The 15,040-nt window shown below is 31.9% G+C and overlaps 1 protein-coding gene and 1 pseudogene across 1 annotated transcript in view; one reads left to right on the top strand and one right to left on the bottom strand.

Annotated features, from left to right (window-relative positions):
* Positions 1-2,683: 2,683 nt before the first annotated feature.
* Positions 2,684-4,333, bottom strand: LOC139481181 (uncharacterized; annotated as a pseudogene).
* Positions 4,334-7,324: 2,991 nt separating this feature from the next.
* Positions 7,325-15,040, top strand: part of LOC139483061 (uncharacterized) — a 28,584-nt gene continuing 20,868 nt past the window's right edge. Inside the window, exons 1-4 of the mRNA XM_071267088.1 lie at positions 7,325-7,330; positions 8,371-8,400; positions 11,548-11,637; positions 14,528-14,626. Of these exons, the coding sequence (XP_071123189.1) occupies positions 7,325-7,330; positions 8,371-8,400; positions 11,548-11,637; positions 14,528-14,626 (225 nt within the window). The remainder of the gene's footprint in view (positions 7,331-8,370; positions 8,401-11,547; positions 11,638-14,527; positions 14,627-15,040) is intronic.

Genomic DNA, 15,040 nt, shown 5'->3' with positions numbered 1-15,040 from the left:
CAACTTTTCTTATTCAGCACATGCATTGTACATAAACAATAAAACAAGATGGAACCATTAGCCAAAAAATATTGATGCAGTAATATTCACATTTTACTTCATAAAAGTTATATCTAACATTCTACAAATTGTTTTGTTATGAAAAGGTTGTAAAGTTTTATAAAAAAAAAGTGAATAAATCCTCTTGAAACACCTTACAACACAAATGCATTGAGAAATCTATAAATCAAATGCCAAAACGAAAATGCCAAAATTGCAAGAGGAGAAAACTGAAGAACAATAACACACAAAATTATAACACTTTTGAATTTAAGCTAAAAATAATCATGTCTTTTTTATTCTAAATCTCAAATGACTTTCTTTAAAAAAAATAATATTACAAGATTTTATCTTGTAAATTTTATTTACAAATACAGATTTTTGTTTTACTTATCAAACTTATATTTATGAAGAAATGTACAGTCAATTATTTATTTTCTATGTGACAGCATTTTTTATTTTATTTTTAATTTCTGGCATATTTTAAATGCTTACTGCTGAAGTTTTTCCCTTTTAACATAAAAGTGCCTTTTCCATGTATGATCCTTACAAAACAGCGCAGTTTTGCACAAAATGTGGCTCTGAAACTTTTAATCATAATTTTTTAAAACCATAATTCAAATTACAAATTGTTAACTTAAAAAAATCTATTTGAAATTTCCTTTTTCATTAAACTTAAAAACTAAGGAAAATATATACTTATATAAACCATGTATTCCTTATGAATGATTTTTATATATTTAATAGTCAATGTTGAATATTTCATGCATATTGAGGATATAAGGGATACAATTACGAAACAATGCTACTGAGCTATAAATTGAAATTTGCATGACTCATGGATAATGCCAGAAGTTTTACTGTGAATTACAAGAGACAGAAATTAGTATTGCACATTTCCTTAATGATCAAACTACATTTAGATAGCCAAAAGTACATAACACTGAAGGTCTAAAGATAGTAGAATGATATATATCATGTTAAAAAATTCAACAGACATACTAAAATGAAATAGAAAGAGCTGAAGTCTTAGCTGAATTTAGCACAAAATCTAATGGAGTATCATAAGAATAAACATAAAACAAAGATATTTTTCCTTTTTCAACTAAATATTAATGTTGCACTCAGTAGAAAATATGAATATAAAATATATAAGAATACCTTGAAGACCAATTACAAAAATTTGCTAGCCACTGGTTTATCATCATAAGAAGTTATCTTTGGTTTTGGTTCTATCTCAAATCTTATTGAATCATTAACAATGTGTGTACAAATGAATATTAGTTTAGTGCCTCTAGAATGTTTAAGTTTGTTGATGCTAATTGTTGGCAATGGGAATAATGAACAAGGATTAACACATTGCTTGATATAACAAGGAAATGAATATTACATTGATGCTATTCTCTATTCTCTATTTGGCAGTTTTTTCTCGTAAACAAATGGAAATTCTATTGCTGAATAATCTACTTCCCTCACAAAAATGAGAATAAAGGCAATGTGATGTACCAGAAGCAATGATGAATCCATCAGCAATCATACATCAAACTTTTAAACATATAGACATGTTCAAAAATACATTAATTTAGCAAAAATGTGTGTAATACTGCAACAATATGGCATCTATAAATTATAGATGCAATCAAGTAGTTTGTACTTTAATGTTGATCCTAAACATATGGAAAAAATCAAAATTGTGTACAAAACAAATATTTAAAGACTTCAGTTTTTCAAGCTCATCTAATAAACATCCACTGCTGTTGGTTTCTGGGTGTTGAAAGAAAATACCAATTCTGCATTGAAATCTACCAACTCCATGATTGTGTTTGAACTGAGTGTTTGAAGGTTTACATAACACACACACACATCATATACCTTTCATTCACATATAAAATAATGTCTAGATTTCAGAAACACTTTACAGCACACCAGTCTGAAATTAGCACAAACACACACAATGCACAGACAAAGCACTCAGCTGAATTATTACACTTGTCAATACTTTCACGATTGCAGGAACACTGTAGCTTTAAGAAAACATCAAATGTTTAGATGTCATGATAAATAGACTTAGGCTACAGACACCAAGATGTATGTTAATTTGATCTTAACAGCATGAATATGGCAATGTAATTATAAATCTTATCATAACTGTTCAACTTTCGGCTAATTTTTTAATTCGTTCAAATCTTTGTTTTAATTCAGACACATCTGTTGTTGAGGTTGATCTAGGCATTGTTTGGTCTGGCTCTTTCTCTGCAGGCTTGATTTCAACCTGAAAATCACAAATTTTCCCTTAATTAGTTGATTTAAAATAAACATTTTACACTAACATGGTATTCATATCAAATCACATATTGATAGACTGATATAATAATGAAAAATATTTGATAGTGTTTTTAAAGATAATCACTTACACGACTTCTTCCACAATAACTACGCCCATAGACTACTCAACTCTAAGCACATAATACTAATAAAAAACCAAACTAAAGTTCAAATTGAATACCCACACGACAGTGCCATGTGCTGATTTTAATTGCACATTATGATACATAATATCATGTCGACAAAATATAGTCAAGTAATTCATAATTACTACTGAAATCAAAACATTCATATAACATCAAATAAATTCATGAGCAAGATAAACAATTTAACTGAGAAACACGTCTAGTCGAGTCGGCCCTGTCGTGCTGAATGGCTATATCCCATGAAGCGCGGGAAAACAACTAACGGTCTATGGGAGACAACTAGAAGAAATTAATTTCAATCTAATTCAGTTCCTTCAAACGGTTGAAATTACATTTCTTCCACAATAACTACGCCCATAGACTACCCAACTCTAAGCACATAATACTAATAAAAAACCAAACTAAAGTTCAAATTGAATACCCACACGACAGTGCCATGTGCTGAAAAACAAAGAACGGGAAATAAATTTTTTATCTTGCTTATAGAACTTAATTCACTTTGAAAATAAAAAGTCAATACCAGGTTATAAACCTAAATTTTCAGAAACAATTAATCTGTCTTTTAAAGAATCTTTAATATAACCGTCCTTGGCCGTCTCTGAACGCCATCTGCCATGTCTTTTGAACAATCGATCGGAAATACCTAAATTAGCGCAAGTTGTAGCTCCGCCAGAACGTAAACTGTGCAATCCATATTTCTTAATATCTGACACAAATGGTTGAAAAGCTTCAATAAATAATTCTCTCATACGTGTATAAGACAGTGGTTTATTTTCCTTCCGAAGAACATATCTATCCTTGAATTTTGTTAAATTTCTAAAAATAAATTCTTCTGATTCCGGCGAAATGTCAGCCCACAACAAATATAACTTTAAATTCTTAACTGGACACATATCTGAATCCATACCGGCTATAACTACAGAATTGCCATCACGATAGATATCAGTTTTACTTTTCGGAATAAATATAGATATATAACCTAATTCAAAAATGATATCACATCTCCGTATATTTAATAGCTCGGACACTCTCAAAAAACCTGAGTAAGCTAGTAAACACGCACATATAAAACGCTGTGACATAACATTATATTCCTTAAATGACGAACTATACATTTTAGATAGAAGCTCAGGAGTAACTGGTTCCTTTTTCTCAATTCGAGTAGCTAATCGGCGTTTTGCACCTTCTAAAACATTTTTCACAACTAAATTTTCGGTAGGAGACGTATGACCAATCATATGATGTGCCCATTGTATACTATAAAATGCTGAAATAACCGGACTAGCAGTGTGACTGTTCTGAACTAATGAAGATAAATATAGTGCAACGTGCAAAGATTTTGCCGGTAAAATATCACAACGACTTATACCGTTATGAACAGCCCACTTTTCCAACGGATAAATCCTGCATGATAAGTTTTAACGGTACTGTCAGCTTTAGATTCGCAAAGTAAATCCATAAGAACATCAACATTGGTATGCAGAGCTGGTGGCAAAAAATTAATCTCAGATTCATAGGCCTGCAAAAATACATGTATAAACAATAATTAAACAATAACAGAATCTTAAATGTAAGAAACTATCAACAGAAAAATACTTGTTAGTACATCTCACAAGACTATATACAATAGTCTTAATGCTGATCATAAGCATTTGTATTTGTTAGTATATTAGTTCTCAACAAGGCCATTTAAAGCCTTAATGCCAAAATCTGAAACCAATTCAGATATGCATTGTAACGTTAGTACACAAACAAGGCACTAATACAGCCTTTAACATATCATCTGTATAATCCAGATAAGCATTAACAGCTTCATAAACAAAATAGGTTTACAACCTTCATACATATCAGTATTATACTCTGAAATCTAGCCTCAGAGCTAACATCTTTAAAGTAAGATCAGTATTACAAAAAATGGCCTTCTTGCTTTTACCAGGAGTATAAAACTCCTTACCGCTTGGTAATTCTACATATGCAATAACTTGATCTGTGAAATCGCCCCCATTTGGGCATAACATAGGCCAATAACTTGCGGATGGCCAGCAAGGAACAATCAATGTACCTACAGCGTTGCATTGTCTCATGTAATAAATAACACGTGGTATAAGAAATACAGGTGGTACAAAAAGACCGTTAACCCCATACCAATCTACTGTGAACGCATCAATACCAGAAGAATTTTCATTCCAAAATCTTGAATAAAATACCAGTAACTTGAAATTGTGATCAGAAGCAAACCAATCTACTCCATGCAGGCCCCATAAAGATTCTATCAATTGAAAAATGTAATATGATATTCCCCAATCATCATGATCAACGATACGACTCAGAAAATCAGCTTTTTCGTTTAGTGTCCTAGGTATCCAAACTATATCAATGTTGACATTGTACTTCAAACATGCGCTAAATATGTCCAACGCTAAATTCTGTAAAATAGTTTTAGTACTTCCTTTGCTTACAATGCTCACAACATTTTGGTTATCTGTAAACCATTTAACCTTTTTTCCGGATATAATGTTAATTAAGGACAGCAAAACTTTCTTTACCGCAGAAAGTTCCTTCCAAGTTGAACTATTACTACGTTCTGATTCAACCAACATACCATGTGCAATGTTTTGTGGTGCTTCTACAATATAACCACCAAAACCTGTACATGTATCACTAGCGTCACTGTAGATAATACTATGACATGATTCATCAACACTGAAATGTTTTACATTAACTTCACTTATATACAGCTTCCAGAATTGTAACTGTTGAATACTAGATTCTTAAAGTTTAATATAAGAATACCAAGACGCAGATGTGTTCACGTCTATAGTTAAATGTTTAGTCATTAAATAAACTAAATTCCCTATAACTAAGTATGTAGATATTATCTGACCTACAACAGTTGCAACTTTTTTCACAAACACGCTTTTACGCCCAGTCAAACAAGATATAATGTCATCAATAGAATCTATCATCTTAGTTATTCTGTTATCTGGTATTTTGTAAAAACCATATTCTGTATCAATATATGTACCTAACCAAACCAAACGTTTAGTAGGTTCCCACAATGACTTTTCTGCTTTAGGTACAAAGCCACTTTTAACTAAATCTAGCTTAACTTGTTCTGACACAATCTTGCACATTTCTTGATCTTGTTCTATACCCAAACCATCATCAAGATACATTATAACTTGCTTACCTTCAGATCGCCATTTCTTTACAAGTGGCCTAGTCAGTTTAGTAAAAATAAAACAAGCTGTACTTAAGCCAAATGGTAAAACAAGAAATTTGAAAAATGTAGGACAGCCATTAATGATCCATGAAAACCCTAAGTACTCTGTGTGTGGTTCAAAAATGTCAATATGGTGATAAGCTGAATGAACGTCGTACTTAAACATGGAATAATTCAATTTAATATGCTGTTGAGCAGTCCTCATGTCCTCAAATTTAACGCTCTATTTCCATAAATGTTTATTTACCGCTCTCAAATCAAGTATCAATCTTTTCTTTAAATTAGACTGAACTGATACAGTAAGAGGATTAACAACAAAAGGTCGCTGGTCACACTGAACTATTAACCCTCTATGTAATAAATCTTGAATAGCTGTATGTACAAAATCGGAATTTTTCAAAGCTGATAAATTGTTGAATAAATACGTAGACGGAGGAATGGAATAAAATGGTATCTTATAACCATCTCTTATAGTATCAATTATATAGTCATAAGCACCAATATCTATCCAAAATTGTATATTTTCCTTCAGCCTACCCTTAACAATAATTTCAGTACCATCTTGCTCATATTCGTAATAATCATGTGTAAAATTTTGAGCAGACTCATTATCTAAAGAACTAATGTCAAAATTATACTCATCTTTTACAAAGCTAGTTTCTTTTGTTTGGTGCTGCTGTCTTGTTGTTTTGGAAGGAGCAGTTAACTCTCCAGTGTTTGTACGACCCACAGTTGAAGCATGGTCCCCGTTGAGATTTTCCAGCGTACTGGTCCTGGGCATACGGGAAACCTCCATACCAAGACGGCTGGCCCCCTCGAAAGTGCTGTTGAGAGTTTCTTCCTAATGGCCCTGTTTTCAGCCCTGATAATCTTGGACTCATCTTCAGAATCGCTAGCAATTGGGTTTGCCTCGTACTGGCGAGCTGTATCCCACCCTCCATCAGAAGTATCCGCGATCTTTATTAGCTTATTTCTATGTTTAAGCCTATCTGTACAGGATGCAACAATGTCTCTAGCATAATCAACTTTGCCATTGTCAATAGCCCAAATAGCTTGTGTTAAATCTTCAAGGTTTTCTGTATTGTAATTGAACTGAATTTTGTTACCTTCCGAACGCCATTTGTACTGGGAGTCCGACTTCAGCTTCTTAACTTGATCCTTCATGCTCTGGTTTGTGCCATGGATTTCGTCGCGCAAACTATTTAACTTTTCACTTATCTTAGTGTCAACAAGAACTTCGATATCCTGCTTTTGACGATTAACTGCGTCTAAAACTGTCCGCAAAGATATTTCTTCATGAGGTGTATCGGAATCCATATTTACTATAACTGAGAAACACGTCTAGTCGAGTCGGCCCTGTCGTGCTGAATGGCTATATCCCATGAAGCGCGGGAAAACAACTAACGGTCTATGGGAGACAACTAGAAGAAACTAATTTCAATCTAATTCAGTTCCTTCAAACGGTTGAAATTACATTTATCTTTTTGCTAATACAATTCATGCTATTACTTCGAATTATTCTTATAATTCTCCTTAGGAAAAATTATATCATAAATATCAATTGTGTTTTTCTTCTTTTGTTGTTCCATACATGAAAGTAAAGCCAAACCTGTATTAAGCAGTCACTCATTTGAAGTATCAAAAGTGACCACGCAAGTCTTTTTTGTTGTTGAGTTTTTTAACCTGACATTGCAGAGATCAGAGCATATTGATTTAGTATTTTCAATTAGTAGAGCTGTCAGTTGTGCGAGCCGACAAATAGAAATTGGTGGATTCTGGTGCTCTTAATTTAAAAAAAAACAACATTCAAAATACAGAATATAAGTGGTGAATAAAATGCTTCACTGAGAGCAGCCTTATACGACCACAGAGGTTGAACCCTGAACAGTTTGGACAAATTTGGACACAATATTCAAGTTTGATACTGTCTGTATTTGGATCAAACTTTTGACATAAAATAGGTTTCAGACACCAAATTAAATGTGGTCAAAGATCTTAAAAATCTTTGGCGTAATACTGTGCAATTGAAAATTTCTTCTTGAAACTTTTAAAAATTTTAAAAATGAAAATTTCAAATATGAACCCCTTAAAAAAGTGGACCCCCTCAGCTATTTTTTTTAACATCCCCCATTGGAGCAATTACCCCAAAACGCAATCTCAGCCTCCACTTTGTAGTATGAAACCTTGTAGTACAATTGTAGAGAGATCCATACACTTAAACACACGTTATTATTTCTATAGCTGCACTAGATGAGGACTCCTGTCATCGACTACTGACGTCAGTAACAAAATTATATAGACACAACGTGCGTCAGACGTAGACAATTGTATGCGTGACGTTTTTTATTACGTTTTCGTATAATATACTCGCATTATAAAAATAGTTCGTATTTCCTGTACATTTTATACGCTTTCTGATCATGAATAGAAAGTAAAAGTGTTATTGTCGGAAAAAAACACCTCCAGATACCTCGTCAGTCGTGATACTTTGTTCATGTTAATCTGCATTTAGGGATCTTGTAGTGACGATAGTCTCTGTGAAATGTATGCATATGACTTTGATAATTACGTATTGTATAGATATCTGTCTAGATGGTTGATGTTTATATGCGTATACACCTCTGTTCACTTTTGTAGGAAGAGGGATGTTCACCTCTAGAAATTAAAGTAAGTACGTCACAAATACGTAAATAGTTATTCACGCTAAAATGAAGTTACATACTATACTTGGTTTCATAAAAGCAGACACAGTTGTCATATATATCACTTAATACGACAATAATTGGCCGGTATGTTTTGGATGACAATTTGCTTTTATGATGCATTATGTTAAGACATGATACAATATTCCCGAATATCAATTATATGGTCTTTTTATAAATTAACTGTTTGCAAATGTATGAATTATTTCAAAAATACTAAGGATTATCTTATCCCAGGCATAGATATCCTTAGCTGTATTTGATAAAACTTTAAGGAATTTTTGGCCATCAATGCTCTTCAATTATGTACTTGTTTGGCTTTCTAACTATTTTGATCTGAGCGTCACTGTTACGTCTTATGGTGTAATACCACCAAATCATAGTACGTCACATCCAGTTTTATACGAAAATAGGTCGAAAAAAAATATTCCCATGAATTTGACAGTTGTAGGTTATCAATCCTACATTTCATTGGAGTCAAACATTTTCTGTGTCATAAACATATGTCTTGGTTATTTCAGAGTACCATTACTATTTTATCTTGGGTTTCTATACAATATTTTGGAAACTGGAGCTTACATGGTTACTAAATCTTGTACACAGATCTTTTATATAAGCTTTGGATTTCAAATATTTTGGCCACGAGCATCCCTGAAGAGACATGTATTGTCGAAATGCGCATCTGGTGCAAGAAAAATTGATACCGTTAATTTTATTAAATAAGGGGGAAATTTGATTGGTTAACTTTCAGGGATGGTTATTCTCTTATATGCAATGAAATGTTATGTGAAATTTTTTCTATAGTACTGGACAGGATACACCTTTACTCATGCCAAGTATTTCTTTATTTGAAACAAAGATAAATTCTGCACATTTTTTTGAAAAGTGCAAATTTAATAAAGACTAATAGGGGAAAATCATTGGTAGTATTACACTTTATGTAGACAAAACGCGCGTCTGTAGTATTAAATTATAAGCCTGGTACCTTTGATAACTATTGGAACAACTGGGTCGATTCCACTGCTTGTGGATGTTTCGTCCCCGAGTGTATCGCCATCCCAGAAGTCAGCATTTCGATGTTGACACGAATATCAATTATATGGTATTTTTTTTTTATAGAATTCCTGTTTGCATAATAATAAATTATTCGAAATACTAAGGAATTTCTGATCCAAGGCATATAAAACCTTAGCCATATTTTGAACAACTTTTTGGAATTTTGACTCATCAATGCTCTTCAACTTTGTACTTGTTTGGCTTTATAACTATTTTGATCTGAGCGTCACTGATGAGTATTATGTAGACGAATCGCGCGTCTGGCGTATTAAATTATAATCCTGGTACCTAAGATAACTATTGGAACCAAATGCGAGGTTCAACATTTAATGAAATGAAGTAAACAACCACATTTGTCCATTTGTTTCTGGAGGGACTTAGTAGTCATATAGTGCTTTGTCATCTGACCATACATTTTGAGTTTTGGATTTATTAATAACTTGTTAAATTAAGAGTTTACTATACAGTGTATTCATTTGTCCAGCCTTTGATGCCGTGTAGAAACCTATACCGACTCTATGTCTGTTGTTGTTATAAAACTCTGGCTTTGGTCTTTCGCGTATGTGGCATTACGATTTATCAAAGTAAATATTTTATTATTCAGTTTCAAAATGAGAGAGTCGTCTAAATTGAAGAGGAAATGTAATAGTTTAAGAAGTACAAAAACTGCATTTAAAAAAATAATCATTCATATATAATGTTAACGAAAGTTCTAGTGTGCGGTTTTATGAACCAGAGTTATGTCAAAGAATGTCTCCTCATTTTAGTTCATCGGAAGATACCAAGACCTAGTTGATCAACTTCACAAATTATCCACGATGGTCTTGAAATATAATTTTAGGTATTTACGTTGTTTGTCATCTTAATTACGTGTAAAAGTCCTCTTTTATTAGTCTTTGTAAATTGTTACTCCTTGGTTTTAATTGTAATTGTCTTGTTACTTTTACTGTGTAGTTCATATTTGGAAATATCTAATAAACATGGTTCGGTACTTATAATTTCCGTCATTGTGTTATTGTGCTATGGTAAGTTTTTGTATTCTTATCTTTCGTTTTTGCTATTGAGCTATGTCTATATGCCTTTTTGTTTTTCTTTGTTGGCAGCGATAAACATGATAACACAATGTTGACTGCTGTTCCTTATATTCCGACATTTTTGCCTATTATGTACATGTATGTTTGTTTTGTTCACAAATTGTTGTCTATGTAATGGAATTGTGTCGTACTTGGTTAATCCACCGGTTTTTTCATTAGAAAATGTCTGTACCAAGTTAGGAATATGACAGTTGTTGTCCATTCGTTGATGTGTGTACGCTTTTGATATTGCAATTTTATAAGCGATTTTCTATTTAGAATTGCCTCGGTGTTCGGTATTTGTGTTATTTTATTTTTAGTCTTGGAATACTTAGTATGAACTAGAGCAATGTATTGAAGTTAAATAGTAGGATGACAATAACCGTTGTTATTAAATACATATGTAAGCTTATTGAAAATCTCTATAAGGAGTTAACTTTTTATTAGACTGTTTGAAATAAATCAGTCTGGTTTTTTTTCGCATCCATTTTTTCACATTTTATCATCCTTGGGCCCCATCTAGCTGACTATGTATACGCTATCGAGATTGCTTAAAGTTAAATGACTTATGGTTAGCTTAATTTACTTAAATTCAAGTTATTAAGTTTTATTTAACTTTTTTTCGTACCTGTGTTCCAGTGTTTTTGTTGTCAGCAATGCTTTTTCGAACGAATGTTTTGAATTGTACTTTTTCTTGATAATTTTTTGTTGCTACTCTGATCGAGAGAATAGTAGACACCTAACAGCATGTGTTTATGTGACTATTCGAAAAACAATCCGCGTTAGAAGATAGTTTTTGATTCTTTCGATGTTTTTTGTTTATATGCATTAATGGCTCATCTTTCTGTTTTTGCCGTTTGATTGTTCAATCATTTGCGCTTTTATTAATTTTTTTTCGACTGAAGGTTTTTGATTGGTATCTCCTCCTCTTTTGGTTCGTACAAATAGATGTGCTTCATTTACAATCTAATTTTCTATTTCAGATTTTCTTAGAATGTGCTGAATCTGGTGATCTGAAAAAGATGGAAGATTGGATTGAAAATGGGATTTCTGTCAATTGCAAAGATAACAGCGTAAGGTTTCAATCTCGTTATTACACAGCTCTTTTTGCATAGGTACTATTTCTATACTTAAAATATGTAGTACTTTTAATATTTAGTACTATTTTTCTGTTTTAAAGTTAATGTGAAATTTAGGTACCCATATTAAACAGTACTTGATTTGTACTTAAAAATTTTGATAAAAAATAAAAACCAACAGTGGTCACAATATTTTGAAAATCATAACTTTAAGAGATTTGAAAAAGACAAACTTTAAAAAAAAGTTCAAATCAAGTACTTCAGAATTTTGGGACAGAAATAGTACCTATACAAAAGTAGCAGTGTATAACATGAGAACAAAAAATACTGTTTGACATGAAGGTTTCACCAATGCATAACATCATTTCGTTTTACATCCCGAATAAAGATAATCAATTGCTTTTGGTTGGATTATATTTATCAGTAGGCATTTCGTTTTTTCTTCTTCTTTCGTTCAGGACATTAAGGTATTTCTTCTTTTCATTGGTAGGCGTTTAAATTTTTTCTAATTATAAAGTACTCACTCTTCCGTAGAATTTTTTCTGACTATTTCTTTTTCTTTCGCCAATTGTACTGTTTTGATGTTTCGCAAGATGTCGCTTAGTTATTTGGTATTTGATATCCAACAGTTTACACGCTTTTAAAAGTGGCTTCGCTTAACAAAACAATTTTCTTTATGAGACTTTTTTTCTCATTATTTTTCTTTTTAGTGAGAACTACTCGTTCGCACACGTAATCGAAACTGAAAGAAAATCTCTACTAAATTGTTCGTTACATTCACAGGATATTGAAAATAAGATCATGCTAGAAACAAAATATCCATATTAAAGTAACAAGCCTAAGTGTTTTAAATCTAGGTCTTTCGATTTTTCAAGCCTGTATAACACCATTCCCCATGTGAAATTATAGTATTTTAGATACTTTGAAGGACAAAAATATTTTATATTTCTTCCTGTGTGACGCTTACATTCTAACGTCAAACACGCGACTCTTCCCTAGAATTGATGTTAACCTTGCCATTCAGTCACAGGACTAATTAATCCTTTATGGGTTGATTTAAAATATATAAGTAAGCAATGAATATGGTTGTTAAATTTGATAGATTCTTTTTGTGCTTCTTTGTTAAATATTTGTGTGTTTGTGTTAATTAAAATTATGACACAGTGATGACTGATGTATCCCTATTTTGACAATTTTACCTATTACGTCTGTTTTGTTCACGCATCGTTGTAAATATAATGGAATTTGGTGCGACTGTCATACAAGCGAGAGTCTAGCGCTATAAAAAGTCCATAATTAAATGGCAAAATCAAATGACAAAACACATCAAACGAATGAACAACAACTGTCATATTCCTGACTTGGTACAGGCATTTTCAAATGTAGAAAATGGTAGATTAAACCAGGTTTTATAGCGCTAGACCTCTCACTTATATTACAGTCAAATTCCGTTATATTTACAACGATGCGCGAACAAAACAGAGATAATAAACAAAAGTCAAATATGGGTACAGCAGTCATCACTATGCTACAATCTCAAAACAAACAATCATTTACAAAAAGGCACACAAGCATCTATCAAATTAAAAAAACCACATTCATTGCTTCGCATGTCTGAGCCATTTTGATACCGGAAGTAAATTTTACCTAATGAGAACTGGGTTACTATTTCCCACAAATGTTTTTTTATCAACCTGAGAAAAGCATTCTTCTGTATTAGACCTACTATTATTTTTCCTATCAAAATGAATGTGATTTAAATAGAAATACGTTAACATGTTGTCTTAACAATTGATTTTTAATTTTAGTTTCATTTCTTTGGGCTAAAAAGTAATAAATATAATTATATATATATTATAATGAATTGAAATTAAAAAAAAATCACTCTGTTCCCCTGAAAAACACAAAAGCACATAAAAACATGCCTGACGTAACTATAATACTTGAAGCACGCTGTACCATTTTAAAAAACAAATTGATTGATTGAAATACGTGTTCTTCAAAATCAAGCGGTCACCAAGTTTTAGTTGAAAAAAACGTTTAATGAAAGTTTCACTTTCAATTATTTTATATCCGCCTGTAAGTTATTTTACACAGATTTTTCTCTCATGTCAATTCATATACTATTCGTCCCTTTTTTCTCTTGGCACATTATTTTAAAATTTGAATACAATTTCATGGATCATAACATGATTTTGATGGATTTGACATCTGCTGTGTGTTGTATTTGAAGCTTTGCGAGGAAATGCCGCAAATAAATTTTTCCCGGTGAAGCATGACAGAGATAGGTAAAGGAATATTTTTGATGAACGTCCACACATCTTCAAATACAATACATTTTTCTTTCTAATGCAAAACAAAACAACTCAAATCATTTCAATTTATTATTTCTGTAAAAACTTTTATTAAAAGACAATTCCTCAAAATTATGTTATCTTCTTTGGCACCTTAAAGACATCATACGTATCTATCCGATGTCAAACGTGAACACCGGTAGTTTCTAGCTCCTAAGAATGTTCCGTTAATACAAAATCATTATATTAGAATTCAGAGTTATGCGCCTTTGTTTCCTCTATATATTTCTTCGAATGTTGATTAAATTACCACTTTACCATATATTTAGAAGAGAAAAGAATTCGAAAGTAGTTTTTTTTTTTTTTATTATATTAAGCGGTCAATACGTATTCCTGGGCTGTCTTAAAATTGTTTAATTAATAATAAGTAAAAGCATGTACCAATACGAAGTGAAAATAGATCTCTTTTTCGTTTTGCACTCTCAATGTACCCATTCCTACTTTTCATTGGTAAAAATATTTACTTACTCTAAAATCAAATTTATTAAAGATGATTTAGTTTAATATATGTCACTTTTATGTTATTATAGCAATGCACTGCCTTGCATCGCTCAGCTGGAGCTGGATTGTTACCGATGGTCAAGTTACTTCTTCGAAAGAATGCAAATGTGGATTGCGCCGATATGTTTGTAAGTCCGTTAGGCTTAAAAATGGAATCTTTGATATATGAATAGACTTTCGTGATTTGTTGATAACCGTTAATAACCGAAAATCACTTGAATTAAATTGAACAAACTGTTAACGAGATTGAGTTATTTTTTTTTATATCATCATATCTGAAGACTAGCAAATCCCGATAAGTTGTATCCGAGATAGACGTCCTTTGACAGAAGTATCTGTCAAGCAGTTAGTTTACCGTATGTATATGTTAGGATCAAATACATGTTCAGCCACAAATCCATTTCCATTCTTCCAATATCTTTCCTTACTCTCATTGCATCAATACCTTCGTAAATCTACGCCTCTTCTCTTAAATGTGTGTCCATTTTATCAGTCCTGTCCTATCATACATGTATTCCAATTATTTTTTTTTAAATATACAA

The sequence above is a fragment of the Mytilus edulis genome, chromosome 7, assembly GCF_963676685.1.
Source record: "Mytilus edulis chromosome 7, xbMytEdul2.2, whole genome shotgun sequence".
NCBI lineage: Eukaryota > Metazoa > Mollusca > Bivalvia > Mytilida > Mytilidae > Mytilus > Mytilus edulis.
This window is presented reverse-complemented; position numbering and strand designations above follow the sequence as displayed.